The 14,130-nt window shown below is 29.4% G+C and overlaps 1 protein-coding gene across 3 annotated transcripts; it reads left to right on the top strand.

Moving 5' to 3' along the window:
* Positions 1-409: 409 nt before the first annotated feature.
* Positions 410-13,272, top strand: LOC141525899 (uncharacterized). Of its 3 annotated transcripts, XM_074240596.1 has the most exons (8): positions 410-1,109; positions 2,786-3,048; positions 3,121-3,209; positions 7,806-8,012; positions 8,768-9,173; positions 9,784-9,981; positions 10,066-10,412; positions 10,560-13,272. In XM_074240596.1, exons 4-7 carry the CDS (start codon positions 7,936-7,938, stop codon positions 10,129-10,131), a joined length of 747 nt encoding a protein of 248 aa, XP_074096697.1. In that variant the 5' UTR covers positions 410-1,109; positions 2,786-3,048; positions 3,121-3,209; positions 7,806-7,935; the 3' UTR covers positions 10,132-10,412; positions 10,560-13,272. The 3 variants fall into 3 exon arrangements, with proteins under 3 accessions (XP_074096697.1, XP_074096696.1, XP_074096698.1); XM_074240595.1 differs by having other exon boundaries at positions 2,786-3,209; XM_074240597.1 differs by lacking the exons at positions 2,786-3,048; positions 3,121-3,209.
* The last annotated feature ends 858 nt before the right edge of the window (positions 13,273-14,130 follow it).

Genomic DNA, 14,130 nt, shown 5'->3' with positions numbered 1-14,130 from the left:
TAGAAGTTTCATAGAACACTATTTTTTGGATTTTTAAACCGCAATAACTTTTGAACGAATGAACCGATTCTTACGTGGTTCGCGGCATTCTACGCAATTTCTAAAGTCTCATAATGAATTTCTAAGTTTTAATTGGTCAAACCAGAAATTTCGGAGTAACTCCGAAAAAACACTTTTTTCGGTTTTCTTTGGTTCACGATGTCTCACGAACCAATGAACCGACTTTGATCGGATTGGCGGCGATCGACGTAGTTTTTGAAGGTTGAGAGCTGATTAGTTTTTGAAATCGAACGGATGAACCGTTTAAAAGTTATTCGAAAAAACCACTTCTAAAAAATTTTTTTTTCCTAATTTTTTTTAAATTTCTCGAAATTTCTCAAAATCTATCAGTCCGAATTGGTTCAAATTTTCAGGAAATCTAAGTTTGGCGAAGCTCTTTCGCATGGCACCAACCGCGATGAAATCTGTTCAACTGCTCAAAAGTTAGAAGAGGTTTACATGCTCTCACACACACACACACACACACACAGAGGCGACCGGGTGAACCCGCAGTTCAGTTCACCATCAACGACCAGGGAGACATCTGGGAGTGACAACGAGGGAAACCCGGAATCGGAATCTACGAATGACAGGACGTTGAAGCAACGGGAGCACACCGAGGCTCCACCTGAACGCCGGATGGAGAAGTAAAGCGGGAATCGACCAACCATCGAGCATGGAATTTTATCCGACAACGGCTGATTGGACGCGCAGCTTCTTAGCTGCGCTAGAGAAAAACCACATGTTGCTGGAAAACGAAACAAAAATTATTCAATTCTGATCTGGATACCGTTCGAGCTAGTATTGAAACGCCGATAAATTTTTGTTGTTACACTAAAATCAAGCTAAGACGGATTATATTGGAATTTCATCCGCTTACGTGGTGAATTTCTTTAATTAATTAATTTTGAGTGTCGATCCCGCCGAAAGTCAGTTTCATTGTGTCAGTTTCATTTCGACAACGAAAACTTCCGTTGTGACGCCATCGCCGAGAACTTCTGCCGCCTGTCAGCACAGCCGACACCTGCTTCCTGGACTTTCACACCGTGCCGAGACGTCGACTGAACGGGGTAAGTGCGGTCGCAGTCTGTTAATGTACCTGGGTAACTTCACCGCGACCCGCGATTAAACCGAGATCGGATAGGTTTCTTACCTGTCCGAGTTACAAGCTATAATTGTTTATATAAATTTTTTTTTAACGTTTAAAAGAAAAAAAAAAGGACAACTAATTACAATTGCATGTAAGTCCGAGAATAATTGTATACCGAAATTCAACAATTGTGTTGTTGAATTCCGGCTTCGGGGTGACGTCAGCCAGGTGTCCGGTGCCATTTTAATTTTGTTTGTAAACTATGCTGTTGAGAGCTATCGTATACATTTGTCGACTTGTTTTGGTCAAAGTGGGTCGGGACAGTTTCGCCGAAAAAAAAAAGTAGGTAAAACAGGGAGTAACTATATAATGTAAAGGCGGGAATGCGCAAACTTTAAAATGAGAATTGGCGCTGCAGTAGATAAAACCACTATTATAAGAAATAATAATTCAGCGAGAAAATAAGCTAAGAGATGGCGTTATTTGGACTATATTAAATAAAAATATATGTAAATATAACTTGTAAATTAATTTGACTAAGAAATCTCATAAAAAAATAATGGGTGAAGTATAAAAATGAATATTATTACAAAAATAGATATAAAAAAAAAAATTAAAGGATAACTTATAATTAATTGATGAATTATAAAAATTAGAAATTTTATTGAAAACTTATTGCCAGGATATATTTGTTGACAAACAGTAAAATGTAAATAATTAATTACAGTGTATACACTGTTATCAATAACACGCTTAAAATAATTTGTGCTCAATTTGTATCAATGAATTTCCAAGAAAATTATTATACGCCACAAATTTAATCTGATAATTAGTTAAAGAAAAAAAAAAATTACCACGCATATATTATTGATAAACTAAAATAAAAGTTATTGATTACTGTGTAAAAACAGTAATTAAAAAAACGGAATAGGTCACAGACATAGTTGTTATCGATTATGTTCTCTGCAAGTCACTTCCAGCATCGAATTCGATTGAGTAACTGTTTAAAATGAAAAATTTGTTACCAAAATATGAAAAACAATGCTTAATTACTGTGTACACGCAGTTATTAATGAAATGCTCAAATAAAAAATGGATCAATAATGTTTAATGCGGAATATTTTATACAAACGATTGGATTAGATAATTCATTTTGAAAAAAATAATTGCAAAAAAATATTTACAAATCAACAGTAGCATTAAATTAATCAATTACTGTGTACAAACAATTATGAATAAAATCCCGAAAATATCTAATTTTGTGTGTTCATTATTTCTTTTAGATGCTAGTTAATTTAAGACAAAAATTATTTCAGACGGGGAGTTTTCTATAGAAATTTTTACCATGAAATATTTACAACTCATCGGTTGGATTAAATTAATTGGTTACTGTGTAATAACAGTTATCAATAGAATGCTAAATGAAATGTTAATTTATTTTTTTTAAGCAAAATTAATTACGGCCAACAATTAAATCATATTATTCGTTGTAGAAAAAAATTTTCGTCATAAAATATGTACAAGTAAACAGTTCAATTAATTTAGGCAATTACTGTGTGCAAACAGTTATCAACAAAATGCTAAATAAGATATTAATTCATTTTTCTTTTTGCAAATCAATGAAGGCCAACAATTAGCTGATATCATTTGTTCCAGGTAAAAATTATTGTGACAAAAAATTTAAAACCTAGCAGGTCAAAAAACTCAGGCAATTACTGTGTACTCCAGTTGATGATTCGATCCCATAAGTATCTCATATTTTATATTTATTAATTATTTTGAATGCTAGTTAATATATGGTAACGATTTTCTTAGAGTATTGAGGTGTGAAGAAATTGTTGCCCCGAAATAGTCACAAGATATCAATTGAAGTAAATTTATTAATTACTGTGTACAGACAGTTATCAATAAAATGCTAAGTAAAATATTATTTAATTTTTGTTTATGCGAATTAATTAAGGCCAGCAGTTAGCTGATATCATTTGTTCTAGGTAAAAATTATTGTGACAAAATATTTGAAACTTAGCAGATAAAAAAACTCAGGCAATTACTGTGTACACCCAGTCGATGATTCAATCTTGTAAGTATCTCATATTTTATATTTATTAATTATTTTAAATGCTAGTTAAGATCTGGTAACGATTTTCTTAGAGTATTGAGGTGTGAAGAAATCGTTACCATGAAATAGTCACAAGATATCAATCGAATTAAATTAATTAATTACTGTGTACAGACAGTTATCAATAATATGCTAAATAAAATATCATTTAATTTTTGTTTATGGGAATTAATTAATGCCAACAATTCAATCATATTCTGTGTTCAGAGAAAAATTACTGTCACAAAATATTTAAAAGTCAGCAGTCAAATAAACTCAGGCAATTACTGTGTACACCCAGTTGATGATTCAATCATCAGTTGAATTGAATTAATTAATTACTGTTTACAAACAGTTATCAATGAAGTGCTTAATTAGATATTAATTGATTCGTTTTTTTTTTAGCAAAATTAATTAAGGCCACCAATTTTATCACATTATTCGTTGTAGAAAAAAATTATCATCATAAAATTTGTACAAGTGAACATTTCAATTAATTTAGGCAATTACTGTGTGCAAACAGTTATCAACAAAATGCTGAATAATATATTAATTCATTTTTCGTTTTGCAAATCAATGAAGGCTATCAATTCAATCATATTATTCGTATTAGAAAAAACTTTCATCATAAAATATTTAAAAGTTGAATTAATTACTGTGTACAAACAGTTATGAAGAAAATGCTAAATAAGATATTTGATTTTTGTTGATGCGAATTAATTAAAGCCATCAATTCAACCATGTTATATGTTCTAGAGAAGAATAATTGCCACAAAATATTCAAAAGTCAGCAGTTAAATAAACTCAGGTAATTACTGTATACACCCAGTTGATGATTCAATCCCATTAGTATTTACTATTTTATATTTATCAATTATTTTAAATGCTAGTTAATTGATGCTTACGATTTTATCGTAGAATAACGTTGTGAAGAAATTGTTGCATCGAAATACTTACAAGACATCAGTTGAATTAAATCAATTTATTACTGTGTACAAACAGTTATCAATAATATGCTAAATAAGATATTAATTAATTTTTGTTAATGGGAATTAATTAAGGCCAACAATTAGCTCATATCATTCGTTCTAGGTAAAAATTATTGTCACAAAATATTTAGAAGTCAGCAACTAAATTAACTCAGGCAATTACTGTGTACACCCAGTTGATGATTCATTCCTATTAGTATCTAATATTTTATATTTTTTAATTATTGTAGATGCTAGTTATTTTGTATTAACAATTATATCAGAGAATTACGTTCTGAAGAAATTGTTACCATGAACTATTCATAACTTATCAGTAAAATGTAATTATTTAATTACTGTGTACACCTAGTAATTGATGAAGCCCTAAAAGTATTAACTACATTACGTTTATCAATTGTTTTCTGTGTAGGTTAATTTACGTTAAAAATTATAAGAAGTGATTTATATTTAGTAGTTTAAAAAAAAAGATTTTTTATTCATGACAATCCTTACAAATCTGTGTTCCACCAAGTAATTTTTTAAAGCAATGTTGGTGACAAAAATCTGAACATTTTAAGCATGGAAGCATGTTCTCACGCTTGCTTATGTTGCATAACTTGCAATATTTCATTGCTTTGTTTATGTTTTTTTTGTTGAGTCAACTTCGATCCTCGCTTCCGTTTTCCGATTCTTGAGGATTTAGGTTGCTGGGTTCCTTGATCATTGTCGGCATTAGAGTTAGAGATGGCCGACGCGGTTACTCCTATAGAAGCCTTTTTGCAGGCGTGGACTTTAGATGGTTTCTCTTTGTTTAATATTCGCTCACCACCAGCAGCGGACAGGCTTGATTTTTGGCAATAAGTCCCCTGTTCTCTTTCGTCCGTGGTTTTCAACTTCCCCTCGAGTGGAGGCTTTCCATCAGCAGTAGTGGGCGGGCTGGTTTCAGTTGATTCATATGCAGCCTTATTCTGACTGTCGGCCAAGGTGTTGTTGACTTCAGGCGGTGGATCGTCACTTGCTCCTTCATCAGTCCCAGCAGATGATCTACTTTCTTGGCAGTCTTCAGCCTCCTGGTGTCTATATGCAGCCTTATTCTGTTTATCTGCCAGGGTGGTGTTGTCTTCAGGCAGCGGGTCGTCAGATGACTCTTCATGAGTCGCAGCAGATCGTTTAGTTCCTTGGGAGTCTTCATCAACCTGATCTTCATTGTCTGTTGTTTTCAATCGCTTATTTTTTTTTTATTTTTTTGATCTTTTACTCGCGCGTAACTGTTGCCTGGGACCCTTCTTTGACTTATCAGTCACCTGGTTGTAATCTTTGCTCTGAAAGAAGAAACAATGAAATTTAGAGACTTCAAAAATAAATGTTAACAATATGATCAGGATCACGGGAAATTGGATAAATAATGCTCAACAATTCAAATAATTATTGATTTGCAACGTTTCGTCTTCATTTAAGACTTTATCAAGCTCTCAACATATCTAAATTATCTTCAGATTGAAGATACATACGTACATGATCTGTTTCAATATAATTAGCATTGTAATTACCAATTGATAATTTGATAAACACAACAATATTTATAACAAAAATTACAAACGATTGGGTCAATAAATATATAAACAAGCCTTTTCCAGCATGTGCTTACTGACAAATATAACAGTTGACTGTTTGTCATGCCCCATGACTTGGGCCCAAATTTGCAAACATACCGAATATAATAATATTCCATCTTTGGGTGAATGCCATGCACTTTACATGTGGCTAATGATGTTGAGGTATTTACGTTATATTCATGGCCCGATATCATTTCATGATATTTTAAAGATCTGAAAAATTCACCATAACTAGAGTACTTAGATGACTCAAGAAAAGTCTTTGGCAATGCCATTTTTGTCTTTTACGTCGTATATAATATATTAAATAACAAAAGAGCGAAGCAGATACGTGAACCTCGAAATGAAGTAAGAATAGTGCCGAACAAAGTAAATTATCACTAAGTTCTCATGTACGCGACAAGTTACGCGAAAAGAAGCTAGAGGGAACTACATTAAGGGCAATGCACATGAATATTTAAACACCGAGAATGGTAACCATAACATTTGATGTATGTCTTGCGGGCGCCAAAGTAAATTCAAATTATAAATTATAAGGGGTAAATCAAATAAAAGGTTGCATACAAATCACACAACAGAATAATTAAAAAATTTTTCGTAGGAATACCTTTTTTTATCGAGCATTGTCCAATTAAACTTGATGCTAATAATGAATTGCATAGAAAACATCTAATGATGAAGAAGTATCGAATAATTTTATCTTTCCATTAATAACTGTATGTACATAGTACTGAATTACTTGCCTTCAACAGTTTATAATTAAGCATTTCGTAGTGATAACTTCTTCTACAATCAATTATCTATTATAATTATGGGTAAAAATTGATCTGCACTAAAAACGAGTAATCAAAGCAAATACTTTTCGCATTTTAAATATTACTGGGTGTACACAGTAATTGATTCATTTGATTTTACTGATGAATTGTAAACACTTCGTGGCAATAATCTCTTCTAAAACTAATTATCTGATATAATTTATGGCATAAATTGATTTGCATAGAAATTAATTAATCAGTATTTAATTTTAGCAGTTCATTAATAATTGGGTGTCTACAGTCATTAACAATGGTCAATTCACAGATTCATAGTAACGAGTTTAGAGCAATAGGTTTGTTTTTTAAACCGATATTATATATTATAATATTCAACGTGAAGTGATATGCACTAATAATAATTAATCACCATAAAATATTGATTTTTGTTTGGGATTTTATTAGTAACTGGGTGTACACAGTAACAAATAATTGTCATTTCACAGATTAATAATAACTAGTTTGAAGTCATCAATATTATATATTATGTTTATTTTATATGTATCTACGTATCTGATCCTCGAGGATTTATTAATAGATCTATTACTAAATGAATTGATTCGTCATTACTATTGATCTATTGGTAAGGTAAAACGAGAAGTGTTTAAATACCGCTAAAAATGAAACCAGGTATTTAATACATTGTAGTAAAGTTATTAATATAACACTTAGTATTTAGTATAAATAATATTTATATTAGTTAGTAATTAAGTCATCAAATATTTCATCTCAGGAAATAAGCGGAAAAAAATTAATTTTTACTGTGTATCCAAAGTAATCCACATACGCAATCTGAGCGGCTGAAACAATTGCCGATCAATTCGAAGATGGCTGTTTTATGTTTCTTTGCTATTTCTGGTTTCTTGAATGTTATAACGAGTTTGTTTTGGTTATTAATATTTTTTTTGAACGATTGTTTATTTTTATAACGAAGTCATCAATTTTTGAATATTTATTATTGATGGCAAGTAAAAAAGGAGATCGAGAGAAATGACATTGGGAAGGTTTTGTTTATCATCGAGACCGCAAACCTTACCAGCGAAAGGATGGTGTTGTCGTGAAGTAATTCGAAATTATAAAACTTAGTCTTTATTTGTCTCAACTTAATCTCTATGTTTTATACTCTTCTAAAAAATTTAAGTAGGTAAGTTTTGTCTTATTAATTTGAATGTTGTTCAACAGTTACGTGAAATGTGTACGTGAAAAAAAAGGATGTACAGCTCGCGGAACATTCATTAATCACGTGTATACTCAAACATCAAAGAAGGGCCATAATCATTTGGGAAATGAAAATTTGCCAGTTAAAGACAGAATGCTTGATAATTTGAAGAAATTTAGTTCCGTTCCATTCTTAACTCCTAGCCAAATTTATGAATCTGCCGTTTCAAAGTAAGTAGAACATCCGTTATGTCATTTTTAATCAAAGTATAATCATTTTATAAGAGTTTTGATCTCAAAAATAAACTTTTTCTTCTGGAAGAATAATTTTTATGAATTAATTTTATTTTTACTGTCGTTACACAGTAAAATTGATTTTATTTTTACTATCATTATACAGTAAAATTAATTTTATTCTACTGTCGGTATACAGTAAAATTTTTTATTTTCTTAATGAGAAATGATTTTTTTTTGATGACTGCAGTGACGTTCATTGATTCGGGTATACAATAATTGATAACTTTAATTCGACCTATTATTTACAATCATAAAGATTATTACGAGATTTTGTGTTTAGAGAAAAAGAACCAATTATTCTACGCTTAGCTAATATTCTTTATTAATTTATCACAAATATTAAAAATGAAGAAAATTATTCATGGAAAACTTGAAAAACTTAGATAATTTTTCACTATGTGGCTAAACAATAGTATTTTATTTTTATGTAAATATTATAGTACACACCTAGGGAAGTAAAGTAAGAAACATCTCAGATCACATGTTTGACAACCTCAGTTTCGCCTCGGCCGACAATTATATGTGATCTGAGACATTTCTTACTTCACTTCCCTAGGTGTGTTATATACTATATCAGTATCTTAGGCCATAACACTAAGTCAGTAAGATACTCTATAATTAAAAATGATTAAACAATATTTTAATTCTAAGTACACAAATTGTCTTTAATCAACGTGAATTCTTTATAGTGATACCACAGCTGCTGAGCTATACCCATACACAAAACAACGATCGACAATAAAGTATTTAAGATCGAAATCGCAACCTAATTTGGTACATTTGCCAAAGCACGACAGAACTCTCCACGGGTTTTGGCGATCGCTTGTTGCAGGGAAACTTGATGGACAATTGAAGTATGGTGATAAGAAAGAGTTTGAATTAACTATCCATCTAGAAAATGTAACGACGAAAAAAAATGAAACAGCTACCAATTTGTTTATCTATGATCATGATTTGCTGGAATCAGTAAGTCGTGATCATATAGATATTCATGTTGATGCTACGTTTCGTTGCCCACCTCATTTCATTGACTCATCAGTTCAACTATTAACTGTGATGATTAAAATAAAAAATGTATCGACACATTGTGATAAGGTATTTTAATAAGGCTGCAATTTAAAAACTATTCCTCTTTTAATGATTCTTTTAATATTTCATTTTTTAATGACATACTCCCAATTTCATATAGTAATATTCTACTTTAAGTTCACTTGTAACAATAAATTTTTATATTGAACTTTTATCCGATTAAATTTGATGCAAGAAGATACTTGTACAGAATATAATTGATAAATATCAAATACCTAACATTTCAAGTATTTAATTAATTACTTTTCGTACGCAATACTAAATAACTTGCATTTCTTAATTTATCAAAAACTATTTTCTAGCAATAATTTTTTCTAAAACCAATATTATACCCTTGAATAAAAAAAAGTATTGAGATAAAGAAAAACGTATTGAAAAGTATTGGATTGACTAGAAAACCAATTCTTTTCAGATTAACGAAAATGATCTCGAGCACTTATTACCCTTATAATGATAACCCCCCCCTCCTCCCAGCCGTAGGAGACCCCATTATAACCCCATTTACAATCTCTCCAAGAAAGCATCACATCTTACTGAATCAACTTTAATGTGGAGATATCTCTTCACCCATTGTAATTTTTGCAACATTTACTAATTTCATAATCGAATTGTCTAGCCTATTCCATGTATGATGATTTTGATGAGTAATAAGGAAGAAGAATGCTATACTAACGTCTTTAGCTACATCAAAAAAGAATTTCCAACGTTCAAACCACAGTCCTACATGTCAGATTTCGAGAAAGGCCTTCACAATGCGATCGAACGTAATTTTCCTGAAATAATGCCAAGGCACTATTACTTTCACTTTGCGCAAGTCAGTATTACAATAAACAACTTATGAATAAGCTTTAATTTTATTAATTAAAAGAAAAAAAAAAATGTATCTTTAATGTTTCAGGCCCTGTTTCGCAAGGCAAAAAAATTGGGGCTAATATCAAAAAAAAAAAAAAAAAATTGTACCTGAAATTTTTATAGTTCTCCATCTAATTAAGTTACTGGCATTGTTACCTGCCCAATTGATAATGGAGACATATAATCTAATAAAAAAAAAAATTGAAGAAACACACGGGGAAGCTTTCATTAAATTTTTTTCTTATTTTGAAAGTTATTGGCTTTTAAAAATGAAACCTGAAAGCTTTTCGGTTTATGGCATGTTAAGTGACAGAACCAACAATCATCAGGAATCTTTTCATCGAGATATGAATAAGTTAGCAGCGGCACATTCACATACCAACGTTTTCATAAGTAAGTAGTTGTGTTGAAATAATATTAAAGTTACATTTTTATCAACGTTATGATGATTCAGTGAACAGAAAGTATCGAACATAATTGATATAAATAGCGTAATTTTTATTAAATGAATACAGAAAAATAACGCATATTCTATTTTAGATGGACTAAAAAAAATTTTTGAAAAATCACGACGAATTAAGGCGCAAATAGAAATTGGAACGTATTGCACTCGAGAGGCAAAAGAAAAAACAGAACAATCTAATCGAGAGATTCATTCGTTTTGGAAAGAATTAGATGCGAGAATGATAACGGGCATAACACTACAAGAAATTCTCGATAAACTCGAAAATTTTGATGTAATCAAGAATTTAAAGAATTATGTACTCAATATGACTGATTACTTAGATGATTCAACTGACGAAGATATAAACAGTGAAAGGGATAGTGACAGTGATACATCTGAAAAAGACAGCAGCGAAGGAAAAGAAAATATCGGCATATTACACATTTGATTTTTATTTCTTTGAAAATAACATTTTATGTACAGTGATATCTATTTTACTTTGATAGATTTAATATTTTATATACTAGACAAAAAAAAAATTAATTGATAATAAAAATGATTGGACATGCATAAAATAAAAGATTTCAACAACTTATTCATTATTAATTAACAAATTAATTGATATCTTATTTAGCATTATATTGATAACTGTTTGTACACAGTAATTAATTAATTCAATTCAACTGATGTCTTGTGAATATTTCAATGCAACGATTTCTTCACAATGTAATTCTACGATAGAATCGTTAGCATAATTTAACTAGCATTTAAAATAATTAATTAATATAAAATATTAGATACTTATGGGATTGAATCATCAACTGGGTGTACACAGTAATTGCCTGAGTTTTTTTATCTGCTAGGTTTCAAATATTTTGTCACAATAATTTTTACCTAGAACAAATGATATCAGCTAACTGTTGGCCTTAATTAATTCGCATAAACAAAAATTAAATAATATTCTACTTAGCATTTTATTGATAACTGTTTGTACACAGTAATTAATAAATTTACTTCAATTGATATCTTGTGACTATTTCGGGGCAACAATTTCTTCACACCTCAATACTCTAAGAAAATCGTTACCATATATTAACTAGCATTCAAAATAATTAATAAATATAAAATATGAGATACTTATGGGATCGAATCATCAACTGGGTGTACACAGTAATTGCCTGAGTTTTTTGACCTGCTAGGTTTTAAATTTTTTGTCACAATAATTTTTACCTAGAACAAATGATATCAGCTAATTGTTGGCCTTCGTTGATTTGCAAAAAGAAAAATGAATTAATATCTTATTTAGCATTTTGTTGATAACTGTTTGCACACAGTAATTGCCTAAATTAATTGAACTGTTTACTTGTACATATTTTATGACGAAAATTTTTTTCTACAACGAATAATATGATTTAATTGTTGGCCGTAATTAATTTTGCTTAAAAAAAATAAATTAACATTTCATTTAGCATTCTATTGATAACTGTTATTACACAGTAACCAATTAATTTAATCCAACCGATGAGTTGTAAATATTTCATGGTAAAAATTTCTATAGAAAACTCCCCGTCTGAAATAATTTTTGTCTTAAATTAACTAGCATCTAAAAGAAATAATGAACACACAAACTTAGATATTTTCGGGATTTTATTCATAATTGTTTGTACACAGTAATTGATTAATTTAATGCTACTGTTGATTTGTAAATATTTTTTTGCAATTATTTTTTTCAAAATGAATTATCTAATCCAATCGTTTGTATAAATTATTCCGCATTAAACATTATTGATCCATTTTTTATTTGAGCATTTCATTAATAACTGCGTGTACACAGTAATTAAGCATTGTTTTTCATATTTTGGTAACAAATTTTTCATTTTAAACAGTTACTCAATCGAATTCGATGCTGGAAGTGACTTGCAGAGAACATAATCGATAACAACTATGTCTGTGACCTATCCCGTTTTTTTAATTACTGTTTTTACACAGTAATCAATAACTTTTATTTTAGTTTATCAATAATATATGCGTGGTAATTTTTTTTCTTTAACTAATTATCAGATTAAATTTGTGGCGTATAATAATTTTCTTGGAAATTCATTGATACAAATTGAGCAGAAATTATTTTAAGCGTGTTATTGATAACAGTGTATACACTGTAATTAATTATTTACATTTTACTGTTTGTCAACAAATATATCCTGGCAATAAGTTTTCAATAAAATTTCTAATTTTTATAATTCATCAATTAATTATAAGTTATCCTTTAATTTTTTTTTTATATCTATTTTTGTAATAATATTCATTTTTATACTTCACCCATTATTTTTTTATGAGATTTCTTAGTCAAATTAATTTACAAGTTATATTTACATATATTTTTATTTAATATAGTCCAAATAACGCCATCTCTTAGCTTATTTTCTCGCTGAATTATTATTTCTTATAATAGTGGTTTTATCTACTGCAGCGCCAATTCTCATTTTAAAGTTTGCGCATTCCCGCCTTTACATTATATCCGAACAAAAACAGTTTCACTGTAAAAAATTGCGCCAAGTCCACGTTCATAAAACTCATCTCAATAACATCTGCACTTTGCAAAAAAAATAAGACTCGTTACAATAATTTTCATTCTATACAAAAAAAAGTTAAATACAAAAAAATACCAAGAAACCGTCATAATGTTGAAAAAATTGAAAAAAATTTATTGAAAATTTAAAAATTAAGGAAAAAATTTTTTATCGTACTTGGCGCGCGTCATTGAGTACCCCAAATTTTTTCGAACGAATTTCAACCCGAGAAAAAACGATTTCGCTTGAATTTATGTAATGTAAATATGTATAATTATATAATATATATATATATATATATATATATATATATATATATATATATATATATATATATATATATATATATATATATATATATATATATATATATATATATATCTTATCAGCTCTAATTATATAATATATGATTTCATACATTGTTATGTTTATAGATTCACATCAGTGAAGTATACTCAACGAATTAAAAACACTGCTTACTGGATTAATATCAGTTCTAGTGAAAAATTCGTTTCGAAAATTTTTTCAGATTTTTAGTGAAAATATCTGTCAATATGGTAGTCTGGTGAAGATATCTGAAATAACACAAAATTTTTTAATTCAATTTTTTCAGTTCCGTCATTAAGCTTTCATGAAGAAACTTGATCATGCTTCGTTTAATTGTAATTAACACATTTTGATTGGCAATCACACCGCATTTTCTCAATTTAGTCGGCCATACGTTTTATTTTTTAATCAACTCAATTTTCGCACTGATTCCACGACAGAGTCAATGTATGCAGGCGTATTCACTTGTAAGCAAATTGCATAACCGAACAGGAGAGGGCGTTTTATTGAAATCATAAACGATGGGCGGACAATTTAAAAATTTCAAATAAAATACGTATGCCATGTTGATTTTACCTAACTTTTGTTAAACGTATCATAAAATAATATTTCACTAATTACATTTATGCATTTTATAGGTTGACTTACTTATAAATGTTGAAACATTAAAAGGATGTTCATGTATCCTGAAAAAATATATATATATATATATATATTATATAATTATACATATTTACATTACATAAATTCAAGCGAAATCGTTTTTTCT

This window comes from Cotesia typhae, unplaced genomic scaffold (assembly GCF_013202065.1).
Source record: "Cotesia typhae breed Kobodo isofemale line unplaced genomic scaffold, CoteBio_Ctyphae contig_28, whole genome shotgun sequence".
Classification (NCBI taxonomy): Eukaryota; Metazoa; Arthropoda; class Insecta; order Hymenoptera; family Braconidae; genus Cotesia; species Cotesia typhae.
Note: the sequence above shows the minus strand (reverse complement) of the source record. Positions and strands in the feature narration are given on the sequence as shown.